The 26,995-nt window shown below is 41.9% G+C and overlaps 2 protein-coding genes across 2 annotated transcripts in view; one reads left to right on the top strand and one right to left on the bottom strand.

The window, feature by feature from the left end:
• Positions 1-289: 289 nt before the first annotated feature.
• UBE2E1 (ubiquitin conjugating enzyme E2 E1) overlaps positions 290-26,995 on the top strand; it is a 68,007-nt gene continuing 41,301 nt past the window's right edge. The window contains exons 1-3 of the mRNA XM_061587771.1: positions 290-472; positions 1,784-1,962; positions 3,212-3,262. Coding sequence (XP_061443755.1) covers positions 1,811-1,962; positions 3,212-3,262 — 203 coding nt within the window. The 5' untranslated portion in view covers positions 290-472; positions 1,784-1,810. The remainder of the gene's footprint in view (positions 473-1,783; positions 1,963-3,211; positions 3,263-26,995) is intronic.
• The window catches only part of NKIRAS1 (NFKB inhibitor interacting Ras like 1), a 71,912-nt gene continuing 61,202 nt past the window's right edge, over positions 16,286-26,995 (bottom strand). The window contains exon 4 of the mRNA XM_061587775.1: positions 16,286-19,232. Coding sequence (XP_061443759.1) covers positions 19,203-19,232 — 30 coding nt within the window. The 3' untranslated portion in view covers positions 16,286-19,202. The remainder of the gene's footprint in view (positions 19,233-26,995) is intronic.

Raw genomic sequence — 26,995 nt, 5'->3', positions numbered from 1 at the left:
TTAAAAGATTGTGCCGAATACTGCATTTGCAAGGTGTGGAATATTTACACACTGAGTCAGGAACCCCAAAGGTTCCCCCTCAGTCAGAGGTATCTCCCCTGCCTTTTATCACTTTCTCCCTTCCTCGCCGGCCCACCTAAAAATCCTCAGGGCGCAGGTTGCGAAGAGAGGAAGAGAATCTCGAGCCGTGCCTCAGGAAAGCTCCATTTCGATGTGGCTGTGTGTGTTTCCTTAGGTACAGGACCACTTGGGCGAGAGGACAGAGAAAGTGTGTCTATCTATATGTAATGTGTGTGACACCGGCTGGCTAGCTCCCCTCCCCTGCTTGGGGGGGGGCGGCAGAGGCAGGCAGGGAAGCCATTGCCTGTTTAATAGTTGCTGTTGCAGCACTTCCGCTTCTCTCCCAGCGAGAGAGACACGAGTGGCCAGGCCCAGCCGCACCGAGGAGGAGCAGCCAGACACAAAGGGAGAGGTATGGGGAAAGGGCACCCCATCTCCACGGCAAGACGCAGCTTCCCCCCCAACCCTGTCACGGCTTGGCCCGGGAGAGCGCTGAGGGGAAACGGGAAAGGGCGTCAGGAAGGGGCTTTGAGGCTGCCCAGGGAAAGCTAGAGATGGGAGACCGAGAGCGACCTGGGTTGGTAAAGGAGACGTGGGGGAGGGAAAAAGAGAGAGCAAGGATTGGGGAGAGCCTATTTAGTGCTGTCAGATATCGCTCCCCCCGCACCCCCTTCTCCTTGCTGAGCTGGCGGAGGCCAGCAATGGCAGGAGGGTGCTTGGACGTGCAGGTCTCTACCCCCCGCCCCGGTCCTGCCTGAGAAAGAAGGCACGAGATGGGATGCAGAGGGGAGGTGTTTTTTTGGAGGGGGGAGTGTACCGGGGAGGCCCAGGGGTTGAGAAGTAGAGAAGGAAGTGGCATGTGGTGGGGGCAGGGCGCCCCTTTGGGGTGTAAGTGCTTTCAAATTGGAGGGGGTGCACCTTTCCGAGCCCTTTAATCTGAGCGGCAAATTCTCACCGCCCCCTGCCCACAAATGTTCCGACGGATACCGATTCCTCTCTTTCACCCGCTACAGACTTCTCCTGTCCCCCTCCCCCAATATGTTGTCTTTCCCGGGCCACCTTTCCCCTCCCCCCCATTAGTAGTCCTCGATTATGCACCTTCTGAAAAGTACCCCCCCTTCCTGTGGTATTTAGTTTTCTATCTAATCTCTTTAAGCGTTCTCCCACCACCCCTGTTTCTGCCCGGTCTTTACTAGTATACCCGGCCCCCTCTGAATTCCTTCTTTCACCCTAACCTTGCAGGCACCCATTTTTCCACCAGTATTTCCTCCTGTGTTGGTAATGATCTCTCTTCTGTCTCCCAGCCCTTTTCCTCAATGTGTCATGGATGCTCATGGGACTAGGTATTTTGTGGGGAGGGGTAATGGGTCCCTTGTAAAAAAAAAATTAAAAATTGGATGAGACATTTAAGGAAATTACTTAGTCTCCCTAATCCTGTTTCCCCTTTTATTCATTCTTTTGGTTTGTGTGTCTCTGTCCTGTTCCTCGTCCTCTCACCCCCCCCCCATTTCCAGACAGGGAGCTGGCACTAAATGTTACTAAAACTGTGTGTAGGGGGGGGGCTTCCTTTTCTGTCCTCTTTGAATCCATTAATTCCCCCCCCTACAAAGCCCTTGAAGGGAGAAGATGATTTTTAAGAACTATTCTCAAGATCCCTGTAGTGCCTTGTCCAAGTGTTAACACTTTATTTCCCTCCCTGTTCCTTGTGGTGTTTTCTCTCCAGGTTTGGGGTACATAGTGGGGGGTAGCTATGTCGGATGACGATTCGAGGGCTAGCACCAGCTCTTCCTCATCTTCATCCTCCAACCAACAGACCGAGAAAGAGACAAACACATCTAAGAAGAAGGAAAGTAAAGTCAGCATGAGTAAAAATTCCAAGCTCCTTTCCACCAGTGCCAAAAGGTGAGATTGCCCTTAGCATTAACTGCATTCTCTGCCTGTAGTTTTTGTGATGGCTTTTTTTAACAATACTGTTGTAACATTTGCTCTTTCTGCAAAAATTACAGCTTTTCCCTCATCAGCATTGTTGGTTCAGATGCATTATTTTTATTTTAAAGAATTTCTCTTTTTCCTAACTATAGGTCTAACCTACTTGAAACTTGTCTGTATTACCTATATCATTGAGCAGAAAAGTTCAGAGCGTGTGACTTAAAACCAAGAGTATTGCTACTTGGTTCCTGTCTTGCTACTGACTTATTGCACGGCCTTGGGCAAAACTCTTAATTTCTTCACTTGATTTCCTGTCTGTAGATGCGGATGGTGATATTGGTGGGTGTGCAGGAGTGCTGTGAGGATTAATTAAGAGTTGGTAGCACTTTGAGCTTATCCAATTAGATGTTAGACAGTAGTCTTCCAAGGGAGAAACGCTACTTTCTATTGTTGCTTGCATTTAGAAGTAATCTTTTGTTTTTCAAAGTCACCTGAATTCAGCGCTTGCTGTCATGTAAAGATCACTGTTATTTCAGTAAGAAGAATCTTCTTATTGAAGGCGGCCTAACCTCACACTTAACGTTCATAATTCTTCTTGTATATCTTTTGCATGACTGGAACCAGTATTTTCAGCAGATTGTCTGATGGGTCCAGTGTCTTCATCTGGTTTGTTAGCATGTCACAGAGACAGTGAAAAAAGGAGAAAGTTTTCATGAGGAATTTTACAGAGGGAAGGGCAATCCTTGGTATTGGCTGTTAATAACACAGCCTTCTGTTGGGTAGGAAGAAGCAAAGAGAAGAAATTTTCTGTAAATCTCTGACCACAGCCCTTCCTTGTACCTCTTAGTGACAAAAATCAATGGGAATTTTGTTTCTGATTTCATTGATGTTTGGGTTTCCTTCATTGTGGTTAGTGAGGGGGAAGTCTGTACTATTTTTTCCCCTTCATTCCTGTGATGGCATTATGGTGATCAATAAGAGCGTCCTTTGTTTAGGCTGCTTCTGTGGAAAGATAGTATGTTTCATCGGATAGTATGGTAGACTTGACAGAAAGGAGGCACAAACCTTGGGGTCGTTTATTAATTTGAGCCAAGCAGTGTTTCTCTGCCTGTGTTTCTGATTGTGAAGCAGGTATAACAGTAGTCTCCATTAAAGGGCTGTTATGAAGATTACTGAAGTTAGGAAATATTGATTTATCTTCTCTCTGGATTTCTTTCTGTAGGATTCAGAAAGAGTTGGCTGACATCACCTTAGATCCACCTCCCAACTGCAGGTATGTGTTGATGCATCTTCTCTAACGATTAAACTACATGTTGCAATAAAAGTATGGCCATTCTTCCCCCTGCCCCCCCCCCATGTGCTGCTGGTAACATTTAGTTAAAGAAGGCATATGACATGATCTTATTGCACTCTGTGTCTTCCTGCTGCATGGATTTGGCTGCTGCTTGCAGAAGGGTACAGAAATGCACTTTTCCAGTTAAATATGGGAGATGTGTGGTGGCAGCAGCAGCTCATATATTGATAATGTACAGAAGAAGATTGGAGACTGCTTGACTAGTTATTATTTCTAAATATAATTTTGGTTCTGAATGATGACGCAGAGTATATTTTCTGAATGGCATAAAATAATTTCTCATCTCAGGAGACATTCTGGATGTGAATATTCTGTTTCTTATGCTTATTTTATTGTAATTCAGAAGTAATTGCAATACCAGTTGTCACTCTGAGTGTGTGTGTGTGTGTGTGTGTGTGTGTGTGTGTGTGTATTTCTGTGGTTAGTTTCAGTTGATGAAAATGCATGTCCCTGTCACTCCTTGGTTTTCTCTTGCTTTTATAAGCCTTATTCCCGATTTCATTCTGCTTGCGGTTGCATTCACATTTGGGAGAAAAAATGGAAGACCTGTTGGTGTCTTTCCAGTTGTAATACTTCTGCACAGAGCAGTAACACATGTTGTAGGAGGGGGATTTGAGCTCCTAGCTCAGCATATGCACCTTAAGAGCATGCATGTAATCTGGTGAAAGCACACCCCAGGGGATGTCATTGCCTTTTATAAAATGAGTGTTTGAGCTGTGTGTTTAAAGATTTAAACACTTTCTGAAAGTACCCGCTAAGCTGCTTCTTAGGTTATCACTTAGCTTTTGCAGCCTCTGAGCATTTAGATATGGGATAATAGAGCACCGTGGTCCTTGGCTGCCCCTGTTAATTAAACAGGAAGGCTACTTTCAGCACAGACTGTCACCGTTGAGGCTGCCGTTTCCAGACAGCATCTTTATCTGTCTCTGCTGCTTATACTAGTTATGCTGCTAATAACCAATTTTGAGACAGTTGCTATTGATGGTGGCAGCAGTTTAAAGGCAAATATCAGAAAATATCAGTCTTTTTAAAACATTTAGGGTGGACTATGTTTCCTATACATGCAGTATGTGTCCTTTATAGCTATATAAATTTTCTTTATAACTGCTCCAACAAGCAGATGCTGCCACTTCTAGAGTTTCATTTTAAAATGTAGACATTATGCGAAGAAGCTCGGAGAAGAATATGCAAGGACAACAGAGGTCTAGGCTTAATGAAGGGCCACCCTGTTTGTTTAATAGGATCAGCTAAATGCCTTTTCCCTTCCATTGGCTGAAGTTCCCATTGCAAGGGATCAGGAACATTATCAGTTCCTAATACCTGGATAAAAGAGGGGAGACGATTGATATGAGTGTATTATGGCTTTAAAGATTTTTAGTTGTTAGTGTTTGATAAGAGAGACTTAACATGTAGGACAATCTTGCTTTTTCTTGTTACTGAAGATTCATTTAGTTCTGAATGTGCTATATGGATTTGAATCCTCTGTACTCAGCATTGCATTGTTGTTAATGGTCTCCCCCTCCCCCCCATCAAGTGTATGTCCAAATCATCCTAGTAATCTCCGAACAGTTATCTCTCTCTAAACAGCTTGTATATGAACTTAGTGTCTTTCAGGACTATGCTAGCAAATTACCTTGTCAGAATATAATGACTGTAGATGTGGTTTCTTATTTCATTAGTACAGTCCATTGGGAATCATAAACTTCATCACACATATAAAGATGTTTGCTCTGCTTAAGCCTTTTGAGGAATAAAAATTGGTTTATGCTACAAGCACTTTAAACTATCCAGTGATCAGAGGAATCTTGCACTTCAGATCGAATATGTGAACAGAAGTTTTGATGTTTTTAGTTTGTTTTTACTATGAATTCTGTTCAACTTGAGAGAAGTATGCTAGCCTTGATTTGTGCTCATAATTGGTGGTGAGGGGAGGAGGAAGAGGATGTATCTAGAAGTCTTGGATCTAGAATTTTAGAGTAATTGCAGTGTCAGCATTCTTCTGTTTATGGGTACAAAAATGTGTTTTAAAACATTGTTCACATCTTAAGTCTGTTATGCTAATGATGGCATCTTTTGGGAATGTATTTTCTTTGTCAAACTAAGAATACTGTGCTTGTGTGAATGTTCATGTAGAAGAGAGCCATTTGTAAGTGAAGTTGATATTCTAGCCATTGTATAGACGCTACATTAAAATTAGGGCACAGCACATGCTAAAACTGATTGAAGCATCACTTGTGAATGTATTTCCGACTCCTAGTGCAAGGGTAGCCAACATGGTGTACCCCCTAACAGTTGGCCATGCTAGCTGGAGCTGATGGGTGTTGGAGTTCACAACATCGGCGAGGGGCACCACATTGGCTACCCCTGTCCTTGCGTATTCAGTGTGGATCAAGCTGTTTAGCTGATCCTATGGGAAAGATTCACACTTTTAAAACAGTAGTATGAGTAGTAAATGAGCCTCACGCTGCTCTCATTTAGATTTGGAGAAGGCTGTAGCAGCCAGAAACAGACATGAGACAAACGCATTATTAGAATTTTGTAGTATGGCCTGTAGTGCCACTATGATTTCAGGGTGTAGGGCCAGAAGCTCCTTCCTACTTTTTAAAAGAATTGTCTTTCTAAAGAAAGAATGAAATGGCATTTCACCCCAAGTTGCTATAGCGGAGGGGCCTATTATTGGGGCCTATAGGTTTATTTCTCATGTGCCTTTTGCTTCTTCTAAGGAGCTTCCCAACAAGACACCTTAAAGCATTCAGTGGGCCCATGTGGTCCTGCTTCTTCCCTTTCTGTTTGATCTGTTTGCCTCCAGGACAAGGTCGAGCACTGCCATTGAACTGTCTGTCTGTGTTTTGTCTTGGTTATGCTTGGGAAAGCTTGGATTGTTGCTTTTGTTACTCAAGGAGGCTCACCATGAAACCTCTTGCCATAGACTGCTTTCACAAGTGACACTAAGAATATCTTTTTGTCTGTCACACTTGTGAATATGGGAAACAGTTGTTTTTAATTTGAATGATAAACTTTAGTGCTATTATTCAAAGGATCTGGTTGACATGCATTATACTATTCCTATGGACAAACATGGTCTTAAAAATGCGCCACATCAGTTTTTATTTACAAGAGAAACTGGAGATTTCAGGCTGTCCTTCTGAGGTATAAGTGCAGTCTTTTACTGTATTGGATAACTACAGGCTTAGTATTTGGAAGAGAGCAAAGATGATATTATCTGAATGTGTGTAATGCAGGTTGATGTGGTAATGTAACTGTGAAGACATAGGAAATGTATAGAAGTTACTTAAGCAGTTATTGTGAAAGTGACCATTGGTTGTAACCTGTTTTAGAGAGCAGCTCAATCCTTGTTTTGTAAGATTTTATTTATATGTTTGATGTTACAGAAGTAGTTGGTAAATAAGTTTCTGGCTGCTCTTTCATACCAGATTGCTCTTGCATTGCCTCCTCTGTAACATGTGATCACCGTCCTTGCCCCCAAACCTTCCCTTTGCTCCATACCTGATAAGGATCTTGATGGCTGTTGAAGCATCTCCCTGTATTCAGATGGCAGTACTTTTCATAGGATCAGGTTTCAGCACTCTCATTTTATGGTCTGGGAGTGAATCCTGACTTGAAATGCTCCAGATGTTGACAGAAAGTGCTTTCCTTTATTGAGTGCACTTTGGGAATATGCACTGAAGACTAGAAATTGCCCTGTGTACACCGATTTGTGTACACAATGATTACAGTGCAGAAGACTGAAGAGGAACGACAAAGTGTATGAAAAGGAGGAGACTTCTAAGCAGTAAGCCCTCTGAAATGGCTACGCATCAAGCTTTCATGAAGAACCCACAGGGTGAGAGCAAATTGATTCTCAGAAAGGGGCTTTGTATAAAATCCTTGTGCTGCCAGTGTCAGCAGAAACACTGCAGTTATTTTGAGATATCTGCGTGGTTTCAAATATCATATTTCTCAGTAATATTGCAAAGTTTGATTATCTTGTGTATTTTGATTTGCTAATTCAGAATTTGTAAGAGTTTCCATGGAAGGGTGAGCAGCTTAGCTTTCCCATGTCCATTTTTGAAATAGCTTGGGTTCTGGCAGTTGTTATGAGATGACTGAATGCACATTTTGACTGTGACTTAAGTAGATAGGGTTTTAATGTTCAAAGGCTCACATCTGGCTAGCAGGTAATACTGCTGTCTATTGGAATTCTAATAAATGTCTCTTTTAAATTGTTTAGCTGTTGCATAGAATTTACCTAAGAGTTATGTGAACATATTTGTCTTGGTGAATGAAAACAAAGCAGGTGATGTGATTTTTAAAAATGCTTGTTTGTATGTGCAAAATTCTGAATTTCATAGGCCGCAGCAGAAAGTCAGTGCAAAAAAACTGCACAATCTGACCAAGAAAAGATGGCACTCCAGAATTAGTCTGAAATTTTGACCCTTTAATACAGACACAAAGATTTTAAAGCTTGTTTTTCCATGTTTCTGTGAGCAGTATCAAAAACTGTGATTTAGAATTCTTCAGGAAAAATTAATAGTAAAACTCTAGCTTCAAAGACTCAGAATATGCATGTTTGGCTGAATACTATTAGTTTGTCCAGATGCTGGTTCTTGTACTGTTTTCCTGCAAAAATGCCTACAAACCTTTCAACTTGAAATAATGATAAAGAAAGAAATTAGGGGAAATTTAGCATCATGCAAAAAGTAATAAAGAATAAAACTCTATAGAAATTAATGGGATCTTATTTGTAAATTGTAGAGATGGAAATGAGGAATTTGAATTAGTTTTCACAAATTATGTAACAAGAAATTCTGGGTGTTTTTTTTCCTTCTAGCCCTAAATCTCTCCCCCTTCCCCAATGAAGACTAAAGGATATCTAACAATAGCACTGAACTCTACTTTCATATATTAATTAATCCGTGTCCCAAGACCCTAATTCTTTAAACAGTTATGCATATTTAGTCCCCTATCAGTTAAAGTATGGACAAATGCATGGTTTAAGAACTGAAGTTTAAAAATATAGTACCCGTTCTTTATTTTGCAAGAAGTAATGTATGATTGTGTTTCTTTAAACAGCTATTGCTTGAGCAAATACTATAAATGGGCTGCTTTCTTACTCTTCATAATGCAGGAATACTCTGCAGCTTTTTAAACCAAGATGAGAGTTTTGTGTTTTTTCCCCTTTGTTTCCTGGCTTGAAAGATACATTTGTGAATGTCAAGTTCATTTTGCATATGTATACTTTCTTGTTTTTTTGTCAGTGGTGATGTGATATTGAGAGTACTTTATTAATGTGTATTAATTGAAAATTCTTACATAACGAAGAACAAATACCCAAGGAACAGTGTATGGTAATATTCATATGGAGAAACTGGTAGTTAAACCAAAAGAAAGACCTAAATTAGCTCCTCTTACTACATTTTTAAAAAAAATCAAAACCAATAATGATTAGAGACTGTTTAGTTAACACATGTCTCTCCAGCAGAATCATCACTGTTTTGGAAAAGCGTTTGAAATTTATTATCTCTATGAAGACCTGTATATAAAATTCTTTTCTGTGTTACAATGCCATCAGGACTGGGCAGAGGCAGAGAGCTCTGATTAAAATTCTCACTTTTAATCTATTGTTAATGTACTGATCCTGTGCTTTCAGATTTAATTATAGTATCCAGTTTGCATAAGAGTTTATTTCAGTTCTTAGAAGTTTAGTATTGTTCCTTGTGTCTTTACCTTCCTAGGCTTCAAAGAACTGTTCTAGGCTTATTGGTGCTTGTCAGAGTATGTTACCTCATGTACATATTTCAATGGTTTCCCTCCTTTTGCCTAGCATGTGCCATAAGGTCGGGGGGGGGAATCTGTCTCTGGTTGAAAGCAGTGTGCTCCTTATTCTGTGCACCTTAATATTTGTGAATTTTCTGGTTTGGAAACCATACAGTGCCGTTTGTGCACTTGCTAATTTTCAAGCATTCATAGCAAAACTTTCCAGCTAATTTCTTGGGCTGATAAAATAAGGCAAGAGTAGGTAACATCTTCAGCCCCATGCTTCAAAACACACTGGAAGGCTGCTAAGTAATTAACATGTTTGTGGTACATTAGATTAACAGGATCACGAACTTGAATTGTTGGCTATGTTATACTTGTTCAACTGCAGTTTAATTCCAAAATTAAAACAAATGCAAAGCAGGCAGCATGGACTGTGGGCTGCATTTTTCAACTTAATTTTTTTCTCTAGTTGTCCAACAGTTCATCTTGAGCCAGAAAGAAGTGTGGAAAAACTCTAGTCGATTATGCTGCCTGATGGTTGCGGGGTAGAGAGTAGAATAGCTGTGGCAGACTAAATGCTATTAGCCACACGGTGTCTATAATTTCACTAACAACTTTGGGACACAGCTGTTGCCCTCATACCCTATTTGTGGCCTTCCATAGGCCTCTGGCAAGCCGGTATAGGAGACAGGATGCTCGATTAGGTAGGCCTTTGGTCTGATTTAGCAAGGCTCTGAATTCTGAGTAAATACTTCAATAGACTTGGATATTATATTATTTGAAAATAAAAAGCATTTACCTTGTTTTCTTTTAAACATACCTCTTTCTTTCTAATCTTTTAGCACTATTGCCCGCACATTATCCAACTTATCTCTGCCACCATGAGAACTAGAAATCTGATACTCTGTTCAGTATAGCAGATTTCCATTGTCTGTACCAAAATAACTTGGAGGTTGCATTTGTCCTTCTGGGCAGAGGCTGTAACTCACTGGTTGATCCCACACTTTGCATGTAGGACATTCTAGCTTCTGTGCCTAACTTCTTGGGTACCATGGATCCTGGAGAGTTGCTTTGGGAGATGGTATTGGAATTAGAAGGGACCAAGGGTCTGATTCAGTGTAACTTGCTTCATGTGTTAAAATAGCTGCACAGCAGGGCCTATATTTAAAAAGTGGCTGATATTTCACAACAAACAGTTCAATTGATGCTCTTCTAAAAACCAGAGAGATACTAATAGCAGGGTTCATTTAGATCATGTGGCAATAGCTAACTTGATTTTGTAATGATTTTCTGTTTGGTGTACCCTTGTTCAGTAATTCCCTAATAAGCTGAGTGCTGTGTAATCTTTCCTGCCAAATATAAAAATGACAGATCTTGGGAGCTATTTTGGCAAAGAATTGAGGTTTGAAATTTCCACATACCACTTAACTTTATTATTTAACTGTCTTTGTGGCCCATTGACAACACATTTTAATAACACTTGCTGTGCTGTGTATGCATCTTACCTAGTGAGTTGGGTGCAGAGTACTGGATACAATAGAACCCATTATCTGTATAACCTTATGTCGCTGTAGTCATATGCAAACAGTGCTTTTGTTTATCTAGCTCGGCTTATCTAAAAGTTTGGGATATTTCCTGGGCTATTTTGATAAATGAGATTGTATTATTGTAGAATAAATCTAAGGTATTGCATTGAAGTAGCAGAAACTTTGAAAATGATGCAAAATATATTTTGTGAGTACAGTCTTTAGTGTCACAGTCTTATGTAGGTTGTAAAAGCAAGCACATAGAAGAGCACACAGAAATTTTGTATCAAATCAGATAATGCATGGGGTTCATACCATTGGAACTCACTCATATTGTTTAAAGTGCACAATTTTTGGACCTTGCAGAGAAGAGCAGGCAACTTTTGCAACCATTCTGTAAAAACATTGTGCTGCCTAGAACTACACATCTTCCTTACAAGGGCCAAACTATACTTTGCACAGGAGATCTGTGATGGATCTCCCAGCACCTTCTCTCTGTAACTGAAATGTAGCTCTAGGGGACTGTTAAGGTGTTCTGAGCAGCAACTGGTGCGGATGTGGGTGTTTAAACCTTTCTCCCCTTCTGTTTTCCTAGCCAAAATCCTGTCCTTCTCCCTCCATAGCTGCTATTTGCCCTTTTTTTGTTGTTATGTGCCTTCAAGTCAATTATGACTTATGGCGACCCTATGAATCAGTGACCTCCAAGAGCATCTGTTGTGAACCGCCCTGTTCAGATCTTGTAAGTTCAGGTCTGTGGCTTCCTTTATGGAATCAATCCATATCTTGTTTGGCCTTCTTCTTTTTCTACTCCCTTCTGTTTTTCCCAGCATTATTGTCTTTTCTAGTGAATCATGTCTTCTCATGGTGTGTCCAAAGTATAACCTCAGTACCCTTGCTCAGTAATTCCCTAATGAGCTGAGTGCTGTGTAATTTTTTCTGCCAAATATGAAAAAGATCTTGGGAGCTGTTTTGGCAATTTAGGGTTGAAAGAGAGTGTTGCTCTGTCATGACTGTTCCAGTTGTTAGACATAATGTTAGTAGCTGTGAATAAAAACTACACCGTTTCACTATTGATCCTGTACACATTGTTATATGCACAAGATTTAGACTTTTCTCCCATGCTAATGTAGCACATAGTAATACAGACAGCCTGCAGGCCTTTCCTTTTATCACCTTCCTTACAGCTTGCTCTACAGACTACTGCCAACTGTCTGCTCTTTTCTACTGCTGGAATGAGCAATAGTGGACTGTTCCAAATCCCTTTTGTGTAATAGGGGAAGGTAACTAAGATTCTTTGTCATTGTTAAAAAAAAGTTATGCCAGTCTTATACGCAGTTGCAGCTGGTCCCCAGAAGCTAGGAGGGAAAATTGGGATGGCCCCATATTGGTGTTTGCACAGACAGAAAAGAATGTTGCACTACTGTAACTTTTGGTCTTAAAGGCCAGAGATGCAGCTGCTCGTAATCTGTACTGTCCTTTCTTACTCTGAGAGAACACTCTTGTTATGATGGTGGGAGTATATTGTGCCACTTGCCTAACTGCTGAGGATGGGGGACACTTGCTACTAACCCTGGTAAGCAGACAAGTGGCAAATTGGATCTCTGTCTAGGGCTCAGCAAAGATTTCATAGGTTAGGAGTGTTGTTCGATTTCACAATTCTGTGTAGATTGGGTTGGGTGGCATACAGATGGAAGTTCAGAACAAAGCACTTGGAAGTTCCAACTTCCATTGTAGAAATGGAAGAGAGGACGGAGATGAGGCAGGGACAAATTGTGATGGCAAAATGTGATGTTGCTGGCTCCAAAAACTGTGAACTATAGGAATAGGTACTCTCTAATTGTGACATCTTTGAGGGGCTAATTCTATTTTTTTACTTTTACTATTTATTTATTTGTGTTGTTTTATTATTACATTTATCATGGTGGCATAAATGCCCCTCTTCCCTCTCAATTTTATCACAACAACCCTGTGAGGTAGATTAGGCTGAAAGACTGTGATTGGTTCAAGGTCATCCAGCAACCTTTGTGGCTGAGTTGGGATTTGAACCCTGGTCTGCCAGGTCCTAGTCCAACATTGTAACCACTACATCACACTGGCTCTCTAAAAGCTAACTTCTCCCCATCGGGGAAATGAGCCCCAGTCTCCCATATGACAGGCAAGGATATTTACTACTATATTAATGAGGAAGGTAGACCATTGAAGTGCTGTGTAATTTCTTCTTCCATCTCTCTGAATGAAACAATTTGCAACTAGCTTGGGTTTTAAAAAACCAAAAGGCAAGTGAAAAATAATGCTGCTTGTGATCCCATGTAAAACTGCATCAATGCTTGATAACAAGGAAATAAACATTTGTTTGAAAGTCAAAAATGAGGTCTAAAGTTACTTTTCTTTCTTAACTCTTCACCACGTTAAAAAAAGAGAGACATTGCTATGATAATATTACAAAAGCATCTTGCCTAGTAAAAAAAAATCTTGACATACAGATTCCACATTACCCCAGCCCCAGTCTGAGTCCCAGATTATTTCTGGAATTGAGGGGCGGAGTATTTTCAATCCATTTTGCAGACAGAACTATTTGACATCTGGTTGTTCTGGGGACATTTTTTTTATCTCCTCTAGATAGATATTCCGTTTAGGAAAAGTGTGCCAACTACTTATAGTGTTACAAGTGATGAATCTACATGCATCTTTTTACTACACAGTGTTTACATTTGTTTCCTAAATGAGAGAGCTATCGTATAGAGAATTCATCATATTTCAAGTGGCTCTGAAAAATGCTTTATAAGACAGGGAAGGTGGCGATATGTTTTAATTATAGTAATGCTTAGCTGAAGATTATTTTGAAAGGATGCTAAAATGATGTGGTCATAAAAGTAATTATATAGGTCTTATGGTGTACTAGAAAGGGTCATTTAATCAAAGGTTTCTGATCCATTACATACATATATAGCATATGTGTACATGTACATCAGTTGCTTATCTGTAATCTGTGTGTAAATCAGCCACTGAAATTTATTCCACTTACATATTAAATGTTTAGAAAATTAACATTTTAGCCATTCTTTCTTTCCATCAGTAATGCTATTCATTGTCACCAGCTTCTAATCTAAAGGATAGAATATTCAGACTACAGAAATAGAAAAAAAATTAGCTGTTCTTACCAAGTTGTATGCTCCACAGAGAGAGAATAATGTCAGTGAAACCATTCTTGGTCAATTTTTCATTTTAATCTCCTAGATTAATCCTGATTTCATCACAGGTGACCCAAACTAGCTGTGTGCTTGGTTAAAGAATCTAAGGGGTGGATTGTATCTGTATCCACACACTTGTGTCTTTCCTTGCCAGCTGGCATGTCACATGAGAGTGGCTGGTTACTGCTTGTAATTGGCTCCATTTCTTACTGGACTTTATGTTTACTTCACGTTTTCACTGACCTGAGAACTCTTGCAACTTTTTTCTGAGTTTCAGATGTGTACCGATATTTCCTCTACTTCAGTTCCAGTCAGTTTAAGAATCAGGTAAACACTGATACACACAAGCCTAAGTTCTGTTACTTCAGACTCTCATGAAACACTGTGTACATGCTCGCTTATTTTTAGATATTTTTGTGTCTCCTCTCCATTGCACTTTCGGTTTGTGGTTGATGACTCTGCAATGTGAGAGAGTTTCAGGTTTTTCCCCATTTTACTATTGTTATATTGCCAGTGAAATTACTCTATTCAAAGTTGGATTTGTACAGATTCCTCATCTCTTCTTACTAGGAAATTTGTATTTTTTAAATGCAAATTTGCAAAGTTAAGCATTTCATATTCTTGTTGCTTTGAATGACTCAGTTTAAAAATATTTGTTGCATCTTATACCCACATCTACTCAGAAGGTGCAACTGAATTCAGGACGGTTTTGGGCAGAGCGGAAGGGACAGTTGTTAATAGAAATGAGAAGAGTCCAATGGCTGGAGCAAGCAGAATTTTGAGATGTCTGCTGTTACTGCTGAATTCAATCTGAAACTCTATTTTGTCCCCAGCCTCCATAGTCCTACTGCTATTAAACCAAGAAGCAGACCTCAGTGATGAAGCCCTGGGAGCTGTGTTTCTCCGTGACAGTTTCTAGTACATTTCCTCCCTCACTCTCACTTGTCTATAGTATCTGATAAAGTGACATGTGTTGCTTTGTGGACTGCCTTGGATGGCTCAATTCCAGTACCTCTTTTTAAACCACAAGAGCTAAATAAGAGAGAGGGTTTTTTACAACTCGTGTCACCAGGTTCACAAATGGAAGTTGATGATAGCCTATGAGCATAGTATTTCACAAGGGCACCTCTTCTCAGACTCCTTGATTTAGGAAGGTATATTAAAAAAGGTTTATAGAGTTCTTGCCATAGTGCTGTGATTCAGACCACATCAAACATCATGCTAATGAGAAATTATACTGCTGTTAAAAAGGCTCCTGCTAATTGTAATGTTTAAATTGGTCCCACAAAAGAAAGATTTACACCATTCTCAAAGTGCTTATTTTGGGACATGGTTCTGCCCACATGATCCCTGTGCTTCATGTATTCTGGGCATCCAACTTGTGCTGCCTCTCCATTGGTAGGCATGGCTGACCTGGACAATTGTAGGACTACTGGAGGCTGTGAAGCCTGTTCAATTTATGTTCCCAGGGCAGCAATATTGAAGGTGCAGGTTATAAATGATTTAAGTAAGTAAAGAAATAAAATAACCTGCATATCACCTTGCTTTTAGTACAGGTTGTCCTAAGAACAGGTTGAACACAGACTTAGCCATGACCAATTTCAGTGGGTCTACTCTAAGTACGACTAAGTCTTAGTCCAAATCAACATGCCTACCTCTTCTAGGAACACCTCTCCCCCATTTTCCTAGCCTCTGTGGTGAGCAGCTGCTCTGGAAATATTGGGCACTCACAGCTTGCTATTCCTAATTTGTCATTGGATCAGGACAGAAGGACTTTTTTGTTAAATATCTGTGGAATGTTTGGGAAAACCTTCAATCTTATTAAAATGTTCCTGTAAAAGCAAAATAGGTTTGTTTCTTTAACTTAGAAGCGTTTTTCATCTGTTTAAAGGTTTACTTACTCTTGTGACACCTTCAGTATTTATCTGATAAAAGCAAATAATTGTATGGCTTTCAATATCTAGTTTAGTCATTTTCTGGCTGTTTATACAAATCAGTGTGATCAAATCTTACTGTTGTAAGAAGATAATGTGTTTTGACATCTACATCACTCTTACTCTGGATGGTTACTAGAATAATAAAATGTCCATTAGTTTGATCTTTACCCCTTCATCTTCTATCATTGTTTCATCTTTTACTAATTAAGTGAGGCCTTTGTTGGATTAAAAGGACTCCAGTTTAAAAATATAACTATTGTGTGTATTATGCTATTTAATATTTAAAGCTTAGAACTGAATATTCAGTTCACATGCATGATTTCTAATGACTCTTGAACTGAATTGTGTATGAAGTGTGCTCAGATTAAAATTAGTAGCTCTTAGCAGACATGGCTATTTATTAAGAATTAAAGCAAGGAATGCAGAATCTTAAACACTTTGCTTCTTTCCATTTGGTACTTTTTCCTTTTGAATTTTAAAGAAACAGAGACTTATTGCCTGTACTGTGCACTTTTATTAGTAGCCTTGACACATATTTGGAAGATGGGCAATACATTTTAATAAATACTTCATTGCCTATTGTGCATGCTGGAGAGCTCACACAGTTAAATATTAGTTGGTTTGCAACTGGACCATGTGAGTAAAACTAATTCAGTTGTCATTTTACAAAATCCAGCATTTTGACCAGCAGCTCTAACGACCATGGCACCTACATGGCAGGGGTTCTCAAACTTTCTACCCCCACAGCACACTTGAGACTGCTGAAAATTACTGAGTTCCACCAATGACAAAATGGTGGTGCATGGGATAGTCAGTCATAAAATGGTGGCAGATAGAGGGAGAATTTAGCACAATCAAGTTACAAATATTTTTTACTGATAACTAATCCATTTCTGGAAATTGCTGAATTCTTTGGGGGAAACCAGGACTGTTTAAAGTGGAATAAATGTCTGGTGTGGATGTGGCCAGGGACAGCTTTGGTTTAAACTAGGGTGGGAGACTACACGTGTCTGCTGTGGAATAAAAAGGTAGGAGAAACCCTGAAAAATAATGATACTGTTAACAATGTTTTCCCTCTTCCCTGTGACCACCCACCCAGTGCTCAGAGGCATATGTTACCAAATTCTTCCAAGCAACACAGGAAGTGGTTTGGGCTGTGAAAGACCAATCTCTGAATGAATATATCACACACATTCCTGAACCTAGTAATTATCAAATACTATATTATGTATTTCAATAACCATATATGCTCTGAACTATAATGGACTAATATAAATATTGCATAACTAGATCAGCTGTTAATGCCAGATCTGTGTACTTGTTTGTAGGCATAAGCATCCAGTTTAAAATGGCAGTTAATAAACATAATGAGGATGTTCTCAATAAGAAATTGTATCCTGGCGTAAAGGTTTGAATCCTTGTGAAAAAGCTGATAGACATTTCCCTAAAATTATATACTTTTTAAAGATACCAGTGTGAAACACAAACTGTAGTTTCATCCTTGGAAAGCTTCCTAGTTTAATATCTAAGCATGTTTAAAGGATATTCTGCTTTCTTTAAAACTGTTTTCAAAGTACCTTAGTCTTTGTGATTTTTTTGCGCACTTCTAACTCTTTATAACCGAAGGCTATTTTTCTTTCTTTGCTAATTTACAAACCAACAACAAAATCCATGAGGTTCTAATTATGACTTAAAGAATGCTGGGTTTGGGTGGTGGTGTTTCCTTAATGAAACAGACAGAAACAGTTATGCTACAGATTGCCAGGACATACAACAGTGGGCGTTGACAACCTCTGCAATACTAGCCAAAAACATATTTAACTGTCATGCTTTCTTTGTAGGCAAATGTAGAAATTTTCACATTTGTCTTCGGACCTTCTTCCAGGGAATCAGTATGGCATATATGGGGCTAGTTATTGTTCTTCCTAGACTAAGAGCTTCATGTCTCAGCAGGGATTTGAACTTCAGTCTTTCCAATCCCAAAGTCCAACCCTTTTTTTGCTATACTGCATCAATGTCAAATTATGTTGTGGACAAATGTATTGAGAAGACACAAAACCTTTAGCAGGGATGAGGAAGCTGTAGCTCTCCAAATGCTGTTGAGCTCAAACTCCCATCAGCCCCAGCCAATATGGCCAAGGGATTATGGTGACTGTAGTCCAACAACAGGGCCACAGGTTCCCAGTTTGGCATGAGCCCTTCCTTGAAATATGCAATTGCCATTTGCTAGAAGTGAAATCTACAGAGGGCTAGTCTGTATATTAGTTAGCCATACAGAGGACAATATGAAATAGCTTTCACCTGTTGACTGTTTCACCTAGCAGACATTACATTATAGCACGGCTTGCTGCATTGATCACTTGCATTCTGTGGTACTGCTTCAACCAGCCTCTGCTTGATTGCTTACATATTGACTCTAAACAACCAAACGTCATGTCGGTGTATTAGTGTTTAAGTCACATAAAGCTGAAATGTGCTATAAAAGAGTTTTGAATTCTGATGCGAGAAGCATTGCACAAAATTATATAAGAGCTGCCGTATACTAGAATCATAGAATCATAGATCATACTGAGTCAAACCAATGGCCCATCTCACTCACTGCTCTCTATGCTAGTGGTGAGGAACCTTTTTCAGCCTAAGGACCACATTCATACACCACTCTCCATCCTCATCCAGGCAAGCATTATCACAGTCTAAGGAAACATTCCAGCAAGGTAAGATCTCTAGAGGATGGTGCAGAGCAGGGCCAGTGAGGGGTGTGGCCTGGGCAGTGTCTTGAAGGCCAGATAGAGAGTCCCTGGAGGGCCACATTCAGCCACTTGGCTTGAGGTTCCTTACTCCTGCTTTCTGCTGACAGTTATTTTCTTGTAATGGTCCCTCAGGCAGAAGTCTTTCTTAGCCCTGTTAGCTGAGGTACTTGGCCTGGAATATTACCCATCTAAAGCACCTTGATTTTTTTATCAGCATATTACTATTAGCCCTCCTGTTCTTCTAGTGTGGTGATGATGATGATGATGATGATTTCCATTGATAGACCACTTACTATCTAAAAGATCTCAAAGTGGTTTACAATAGAATACACAAGGTACAATAAAAATGTATCAAATTAATTTACAAAGCAAAATACATAAACAATATCCATATACATAAACATATACATAAACACAGTATAAAAGTCAGAATTCACCAAGGGAAGCCCTTTAGCCACCTTCCCTGCTCTATAAAAATGTCAGAAAACTGAAATTATGTTGATTATGGAAGAGGGCGACAAGCAGGTAAAAGGTTATCGCTCCCCTGATACAGCTTGCTGCCATTTCTCTTGCCTCTCCTTCCTCGGGGGCGGTAGGAGCTGCTGCTGGCTGCAAGGCTCCAGGACTCAAGCCTCGGTGGGCCTGTGTGTCCATTGTTCTGAAGGCAGAGCATCTGTCCAGGAGGCAGGATGTGGTCAGAGAGCAGGACGGGATTTAGCTGGGGGCTAAAGATTAAACAAGAGACTAAAAATTTACATGCTAAAACCATCAGAAATGGCAAGGGGACAAGTTAGGTAATAGTTTTGTAACCTGAAAGAAGATTCCTCAGTCTTAAAATTTCTGAAGGCACAATAAATATGAGATTCAAATGGGACTGCAATATGCAGGTTGGTAGTATTGTGCTTCCCCCCCCCCCACCAGCTGAAGAAGACTGCTGACTTTGCTCAAAAGATAAGGTCAACTAATTTTGATGTTTCCTGAGACCATGGTTATCACATCAAGGGGGTTAAAATCTTCATTGTCTTGGTTGCTTTAGAGTTCCTTTTATGGACACTGTAGCATTTTTATGACTCTTGCCTTCACAGGAGCTTAATGAAACTCAGTCCTGTTGACTGTGTATAGTAAATGGTGATATGCCCAGATTCACTTCATTTCCTTACTGATGAGATTTATTCTCCTTATTTCAAATTGCAAGAAATACCGAGTGCACTGTGCTGGCTTATGGTTTTGCTTTTGGTGGGTTTTTTGGGGTGGGTGTGGGTGTTAGTCATGTCAGTAAAAAGCTGTTTGGCTTCTGAGGTTTTTAAAGTTAACCCTAGGCTTTAACATGAATCAATAAGTGATCTCAAAACTTCTGGGAGGTTTGGAATGCTTGTTATTCACAGCAGGTGAGATGGGCCTCTGTTGCATTAAATGAAAAATTAATTTCTTTTCATCTTTGCCCAAGCTGGTCCACAAGGCAGATCACCTGTCGCCAACTTTGTCTGTGTAACACTCATCCTGTTCTCACCTTCCTAGCCAGGCAGGAAAGCTGCCCCTCAGCTCTTTCAGTACGTCTGTGGAGCTGGAGCTGTAAGGCCAAGAGAGGAGCAACCTCACTTGCATCAGCACTGAGTAGTGGGGGGGAGTGTTGGCTCTGAGAGAGTGTGACAGCCCCTCTACTCAAGCTCCTTTGTGCGGGGTGTAATTTAGGGAAGTGGCAATTGGTAGGGAGTCTCCAGGATCTGTGACAGAGCCTGCTATAAGGTCCTGCTTCCTCTTCTCTTTGGAGCAGGTCTGGTTAGGTCTGTGGTCCAATTACTGACAGGTGTTGTCTCACTGACCACAGAGTGTTGCCTTCTCATGACAGGTCTTCCTCCTCAATTTCCATAGGATTCTTTTCTTACTAACTTTCAGAACCTGATCCAAAGGATCATTGCATGTGCAGTTGCTCTTGATATGCATGCAACACTTGCTCCTTTGCTTCTGTGTTGGGACCAGTTCTGCATGCAGTTTCCTGTGTGAGTAAATCAATGGAGGGCGGGGGAGCCTACTTGTGTAGAAGCTTTGTGTGCAACAGAGCACATATGGAGCTTTGGATTTGACTCTTCTAGGGCTCTCCTTTCGTCTGATCTACTTGCCTTACGCTTGAGTTAAGAGTGTCGCTAGCTGAGTCATTTCATAACTATATTTGGCAGGTTAGAAAACTTTCCCTGTTTGGGAGGTTCACTATGACAGAAGTTAATGCATCCTTTAATCAGTTTTGTTTAAATATTTTTGTTTTTGTAGGACACAGACATGTTGCCAACTGCCAGGGTTTGGCTAGCTTTGGGGGCTCCTGGACAACTGCCAAAACTAGCCTGCCTGTGCCTCTATTTTGGTTTTTACTCTTGGTCAGTTTTTTTCTCAGTATGTTTTTTTAAATAAAAAAACCCATGCCGTACAGCTGAGGGGAAAAGGGTCAGATTATTGTGTAGATACAAGACTGCACAATTTCAAATAGTCACTGGTCCACTCCTTCTTTAATTGGATTCCTGCTGGTTCCGAACTGTCTCTTCCTGGCCCAGCTGTTCTACCCATAGTTTGACTGCTGGTGAGGCTGACATCTTACCTTCTTTCCAGCTTGGCTTAATCCAACCATCCTGCGTACGATCAGAACCTTACCAGCATACTCAGCAGTGGCACATTTGAAGTGGTGGTCACAGTGGATAGAAGAAAGCAGCCCTGTTCTCTTCCTGAGTTGGCTCTGCTAGCCTGCCCACTACTGGGATGGCATGGAGGCAGTTATGGGCCTACTAACCTCAAGCGCGCAGAGCAGCAGTGGTGATAAGTTCCTTCCCTGTGCCTGAGAGATGCAGAGAGAGAGAGAGTATCTGTTCTGGGACTGTGAGTCAAGTGTATTTTGATCTGTGTCACTTTGTGCCCTTTTAGCTCCATGTTTCCAGTCTCTCCTGCCTGAATCTTGTATCCTCTGTTTCTTTGCTCCAGCTTGTTTTTTGGTTGGTTAACAGTGCTTTACCATGGCTTCCTTGCACAATTTTTTCTCAGTCTGTATAAACCCCATCAGTAAAATAGGTATTTACTAGTGCTTAATTCCTGAACTACATATACAGGTCTGGATGTGTGGCCTGCTGTTGGGGTCCCAGTGATCTCTGCATGCACTTCTGAATTTTTGTTTCTGTTTGTGCCAGCCCACCCCCTTCTGCTGTTAGCTGCAGCCTGCATCTGTTTGTTTGTACATATGAGAAGGACTGAAAGAGCGATACTGGCTTCACCATTAGAACTATATTACAGCATGCCAAATAGGGTAAAAATTCATTCAAAACAAGTGAGGTTAAAGTTGTAGTTTATATTGCCAAAACATTATGTGATTTTATTAATCTATGCAATATCTCTGTGTCCTTTTTTAAAATTGTTGTTGTCATTGAAACTTGTACTTCCTGAGTTATCATTACCTGTTAGTAACTGCAGAGGCTAATAGTTTTCTAATTCTGCTATCCTAATAGTAAAAGAAACATTAGAATTTGAAAACGGCTAAACTTGCAGTCAAGAGTCAAGGAAACAAACTCAAGACTAGAGTCTCTTTGCTCAAAAAAAGTTCATGATTAAGAGGTATTTGTACTATTTCAAGGAATAACATATTTGTCCACATTATCCATTTAATCAGTGGCCCACAATTAGGAATTTGTAAAGCACAATTTTAGTTTCTTGTGATAAGCACAAGATAATGATAATTCTCCAAATTATTTTCTCCAGAATTTACCTGTAATATCAACAGATTACTTAAAGTGGAGCAAAATAGCTTCAGTTTATTGAAAGTTAAAAGTGTAATGGGTAAGGAACTTTCCAGATTCCCATAACTCGCACTCAAAACATCAGTCTGTCTTAATACACTCTTGCAGTCAGGGCCGGCCCCAGACATGCTGGGGCCCTTGGGCACAAGCCTGCCCTGGGGCCCGGCGCTCTCCTTCTGCGATTTGTGCATAGCACACATGCGTACCATCAGCCAAGCCGGCACCAGAGGCTTTAGCCCCTTAGGGAAACTCGGTCGTCATCTTGGTTAAGGGCAGCGCTGCGCACGCAACCACACAACAGCTGAGAAAGGTAGGTTGAAGCAAGGGAATGGCAGGGGTTCCGGAGCTCTCGTCGTGTGATCCACGGCATATTTACTCAGAAGTAAGTCCCCCTATGTTCAGTGGGATTTACTTCCTTGTTAGTCACTTCCTAACCACACACTAGGATATAAAACTGATTGAACACAATGGGACTGGTTTTTGAGTAAGTATGCAAGGGATTATGTTGTTAGTTCTCTTTAATTTTTGTAAAAAACATCTGCAGCACTAGGCGACTGAAGAAGACCTGCCCTGGGAGTGAGTATCTGGCATCTGGGTGCTTGCTACTAGCTCCTTTCGGCTGATGTCTGTCCAGACAGCTGAAGTCCCTGGTAAGTGCTGCAAGGACTGGGACCCCCTGCCTGGCCCTTGCTCCAGAGAGAGGCTGCAGTTAATCTCACAGCCTCTTGCAACAGCTGCTGGCTGGGCCAGGAGGCATAAAAGCCCAGCTGCCCTTGGGGAGTTCCGAGGGCGCGGGCGCTACCCCTCCTTGTATTACTTTTTCTTGTTTTTTAATGTATTCTCTGTTAAACCAGTTTAGAGGAGACTGGTGGTGGAGAGGGCGTGTGGTGCATGTGTAGTTCCTGCACAGGGTGGGAGCCTGTGCAGTGAACTGAATGATAGGAGGAAGTCGCCAGATGCCTTCAGAGTGAGAGTCTGTAACTAGCAGAAGGCTGGCCCTCCCTGGGTGTGAGACAGGAGGGAGAGTAGATGGGCCTAGTGTGAAAAGGTTTGAATGGATGTAAATGTCCCCAATCTTTGCAGAGGCCTACTGGGATAATTTGCTCCAGCAGGCTTTGTTGGTGGGCTCATGTTGGGCCCATATTAGGTGTTTAGGAGGAGTCTTAGTACGGAGGAACATGGGTGATGCCACCCCAATTTCAGTGATTATGGGCAGAGGGAAGTATAGCCATGGGGATGTGGTGAATTACCATAGAAGACGAAGGCAAGGCTATCTGCACCTTGTTCCTTGCTGCCACTCCTCTCATGGATGGGTTCCTCGTTGCTCATCTGCTCTGTCCACTGGCCTGTGTGTGTTGTTGTTGTTTAATGTCAGATCAGTACATAATAAGACAACTCTCATCCATGACTTGATTGTGGATGAAGGTGCTGATTTGGTGTGCATTACTGAGACCTGGGTGGGTGAGCTGGGAGGAGTTGATCTGACCCAACTTTGCCCACCTGGATACTTGGTGCAGCACCAGCACAGGCTGCAGGGACAGGGGGGAGGAGTTGCTGTGGTCTACAGAACTTCCATCACTGTCACCAGGAAACCACTCTGTCTTGGAGCTGGCTGTGAGGGCCTGCACCTGGTGTCGGGCCGAGGAGACAGTAAACTAGGGTTGCTGCTGGTGTACCGTCCACCCTACTGCCTGGCAGCTTCTCTGACCAAGCTGGTGGAGGTCATCTCGGCTGTGGCATTGGAGGAGCCCAGAACAATAGTGCTGGGTGATTTCAATGTCCATGCTGAGGCTGCTGAGGCTGCCTCTAGTGTTCCGGCTTGGGACTTCATGGCCTCCATGATGACCGTGGGGCTATCTCTAGTTGTTATTGGCCCAACACATAGGGAAGCGCACACCCTCGACTTGGTTTTTGCACCAGATGAAGGAAGGGGTAGTCTGGAGATAGGGGGTGGTGGATGTCACCCCTTTGTCATGGTCAGATCACTTCCTGGTGAAGTTTAGACTTATGGCTCTGATCCTTCCCTGCAGGGGTAGTGGACTGATTAAGATGGTCCGCCACCAGAACCTAATGGAATCCACTGGATTCCTGAATGCCCTGGGGGAGTTCCCAGTAGATAGAGCAGGTGACCCTGTTGAAGTCCTTGTCACGCTCTTGACACGGTTGCCCCCGAGTGCCCTTTCCGGCACTGTGGAACCTGGCTTGCACCTTGGTACACCAGTGAGCTAAGGGCAATGAAACAGGCTGGACAACGGCTAGAGCGCAAGTGGCGAAAGACGTGCTGTGAGGCTGATCGAGCACAAGTAAAACATCATAACCGTCCCTACTGTGTGGCGGTGAGGGCGGTGAAGAAGGCCCACTTCTCTGCCTCCATTGCACCCTCAAGTAGCCATCCAGTGGGGCTTTTCCATATTGTCAGGGGTCTGTTGACATCAACTCCAGGAAATGAAGTCTTAGACCCTTCGGAGGCCCACTGTGAATTGTTTGCAAGGCACTTTGAGGGTAAAGTTGCTTGCCTCTGTAGCAGTCTTGATGCCCCATCCACATCTACTGTAGTCCCCAATGAGGTGTCCAGTGCAATGTCTGCTGCAACTTCTTGGGAACAGTTTCAATTGATGCTGCCTGATGACATGGACAAGGTGCTTGTGATGATGCAGCCAGCAACGTGTCCTCTTGACCCTTGCCCTTCTTGGCTTATTAAAGCTTGCTGAGGGGGTCTGACCGAGTGGATCCAGGGTGTGGTCAACACACCATTGTGGGATGGAGTGGTTCCAGCCACCTTTAAAGAGGCGGTGATCCGACCACTCCTGAAAAAGCCCACCCTGGACACATTGGTTTGTGACAACTACCAACCGGTTGCGAATACTCCCTTCTTAGGGAAGGTGATTGAGAGGATTGTGGCACAGCAACTGCAAGTACTCTTGGATGAAACAGATTATCTTGACCCATTCCAGCCTGGGTTCAGGCCTGGTTATGGGACTGAATCGGCCTTGGTTGCCCTGATGGATGACCTTTATTGGGAGAAGGATAGGGGGAGTGCGAACCTGTTATTCTTACTTGACCTCTCAGCTGCTTTTGATACCATTGATCATGGTATCCTTCTGGGATGACTTGGTGAGATGGGTATTGGAGGCACTGTTTTACAGTGGTTCCGATCCTATATCCAAGGTCGCTCTCAGAGAATAGCATTGGGTGACTGTTTTTCAGCCCCCTGGCAGCTGTACTGTGGGCTGCCGCAGGGTACCATCTTGTCTCCCATGCTGTTTAACATCTATATGAAGCCGTTGGGAGCAGTCATCAGGAGCTTTGGGGTGAGGTGTCAGCAGTATGCTGATTATACCCAGCTCTGTTTCTTTGTAACATCTGAATCGGGAGAGGCCGTGCAAGCCCTGGACCTCTGCCTGGACTCAGTGGTGGGCTGGATGAGGGCCAATAAATTGAGTCTGAATCCTAGCAAGATGGAGGCGCTGTAGGTTGGTGGTTCCCGAGTTCGGATAATTGGTCAGTTGCCTGCTTTGGATGGGGTCGTACTCCCTCTGAAAGAGCACGTCCATAGCCTGAGGGTGCTCCTGGATCTATCTTTGTCACTAGAGGCCCAGTTGACCTCAGTGGCTAGGAGTGCCTTTTACCAGCTTCGGCTGGTGAGACAGCTTTGGCCGTTTCTGTACCGGGATAGCCTGACCACTGTTGTCCATGCACTGGCAACCTCAGGCTGGATTACTGTAATGCGCTCTATGTGGGGCTGCCCTTGAGGTTGGTCCGGAAGCTGCAGCTGGTGCAAAATGCAGCGGCAAGACTGCTCACTGTGGCAGGGTATCGCCAACATGTCACCCCACTGCTGAAAGGATTGCACTGGCTGCCCATTTGCTACCAGGCCAAGTTCAAGGTTCTAGTTTTGGTGTACAGCTTGGGACCAGGATACCTGAAAGACTGTCTTACCCCTTATATACCCAGTCGATCACTGCACTCTGCAGGTGAGGGCCTCCTGCAGATACCATCAGGAGGTCCATTCTGCACAACATAGGAAATGGACCTTTAGTGTGGCAGCACCTACTCTGTGGAATTCCCTCCCTTTGAATATTAGGCAGGCGCCATCTCTGCTATCTTTTCGGCGCCTTTTGAAAATTTTCCTCTTTCAACAAGCCTTTTAGGTTGAGACCTATCCCAGTCTGCGTCTGTGTTAGAATTGCTTAATATGTTTTTTAATAACGTTTTTAACCCTTTTAAAAAGTTGTTCTTTTTAAAAAAAATGTTTTTAACGCTGTTTTGTTTTAATGTATTTTAAGATCTATTTTTATGATGTTTTAAAGTGTTTTAGCACTTTGTTTGCTGCCCTGGGCTCCTGCTAGGAGGAAGGGTGAGATACAAATTAAATAATAATAACGAATTTATGTGGAATGTTGTCCTCTGTATTGATACAAGGATTATCATACTTTTACACATCAAGAAATTGACTCTTATCAAAACACTAAAATATTTTTCTCCTAATTTGGTGATACACTAAAGCATTTGACAATGATGATAAAGATCAGTCTGCCACCTACTCACTGCCTCACCGTTTTTCACAGACCTTGCCATAAGATTAAGCCAGAGTACCGTCATATTGGGCTGATTTTTGGGGTGTGTGTGTGTTGTAATATGTTAACTATTAACTTTCCTATTCTTAAGCAAGCTATATATGATTACCCTGAAGCATAATCCTTGTTCCTTTTGAT

The sequence above is a fragment of the Rhineura floridana genome, chromosome 10 (assembly GCF_030035675.1).
Source record: "Rhineura floridana isolate rRhiFlo1 chromosome 10, rRhiFlo1.hap2, whole genome shotgun sequence".
Taxonomy (NCBI): Eukaryota; Metazoa; Chordata; class Lepidosauria; order Squamata; family Rhineuridae; genus Rhineura; species Rhineura floridana.
The sequence above is the reverse complement of the archived record's forward strand: the minus strand, read 5'-3'. Positions and strand labels throughout refer to the sequence as shown.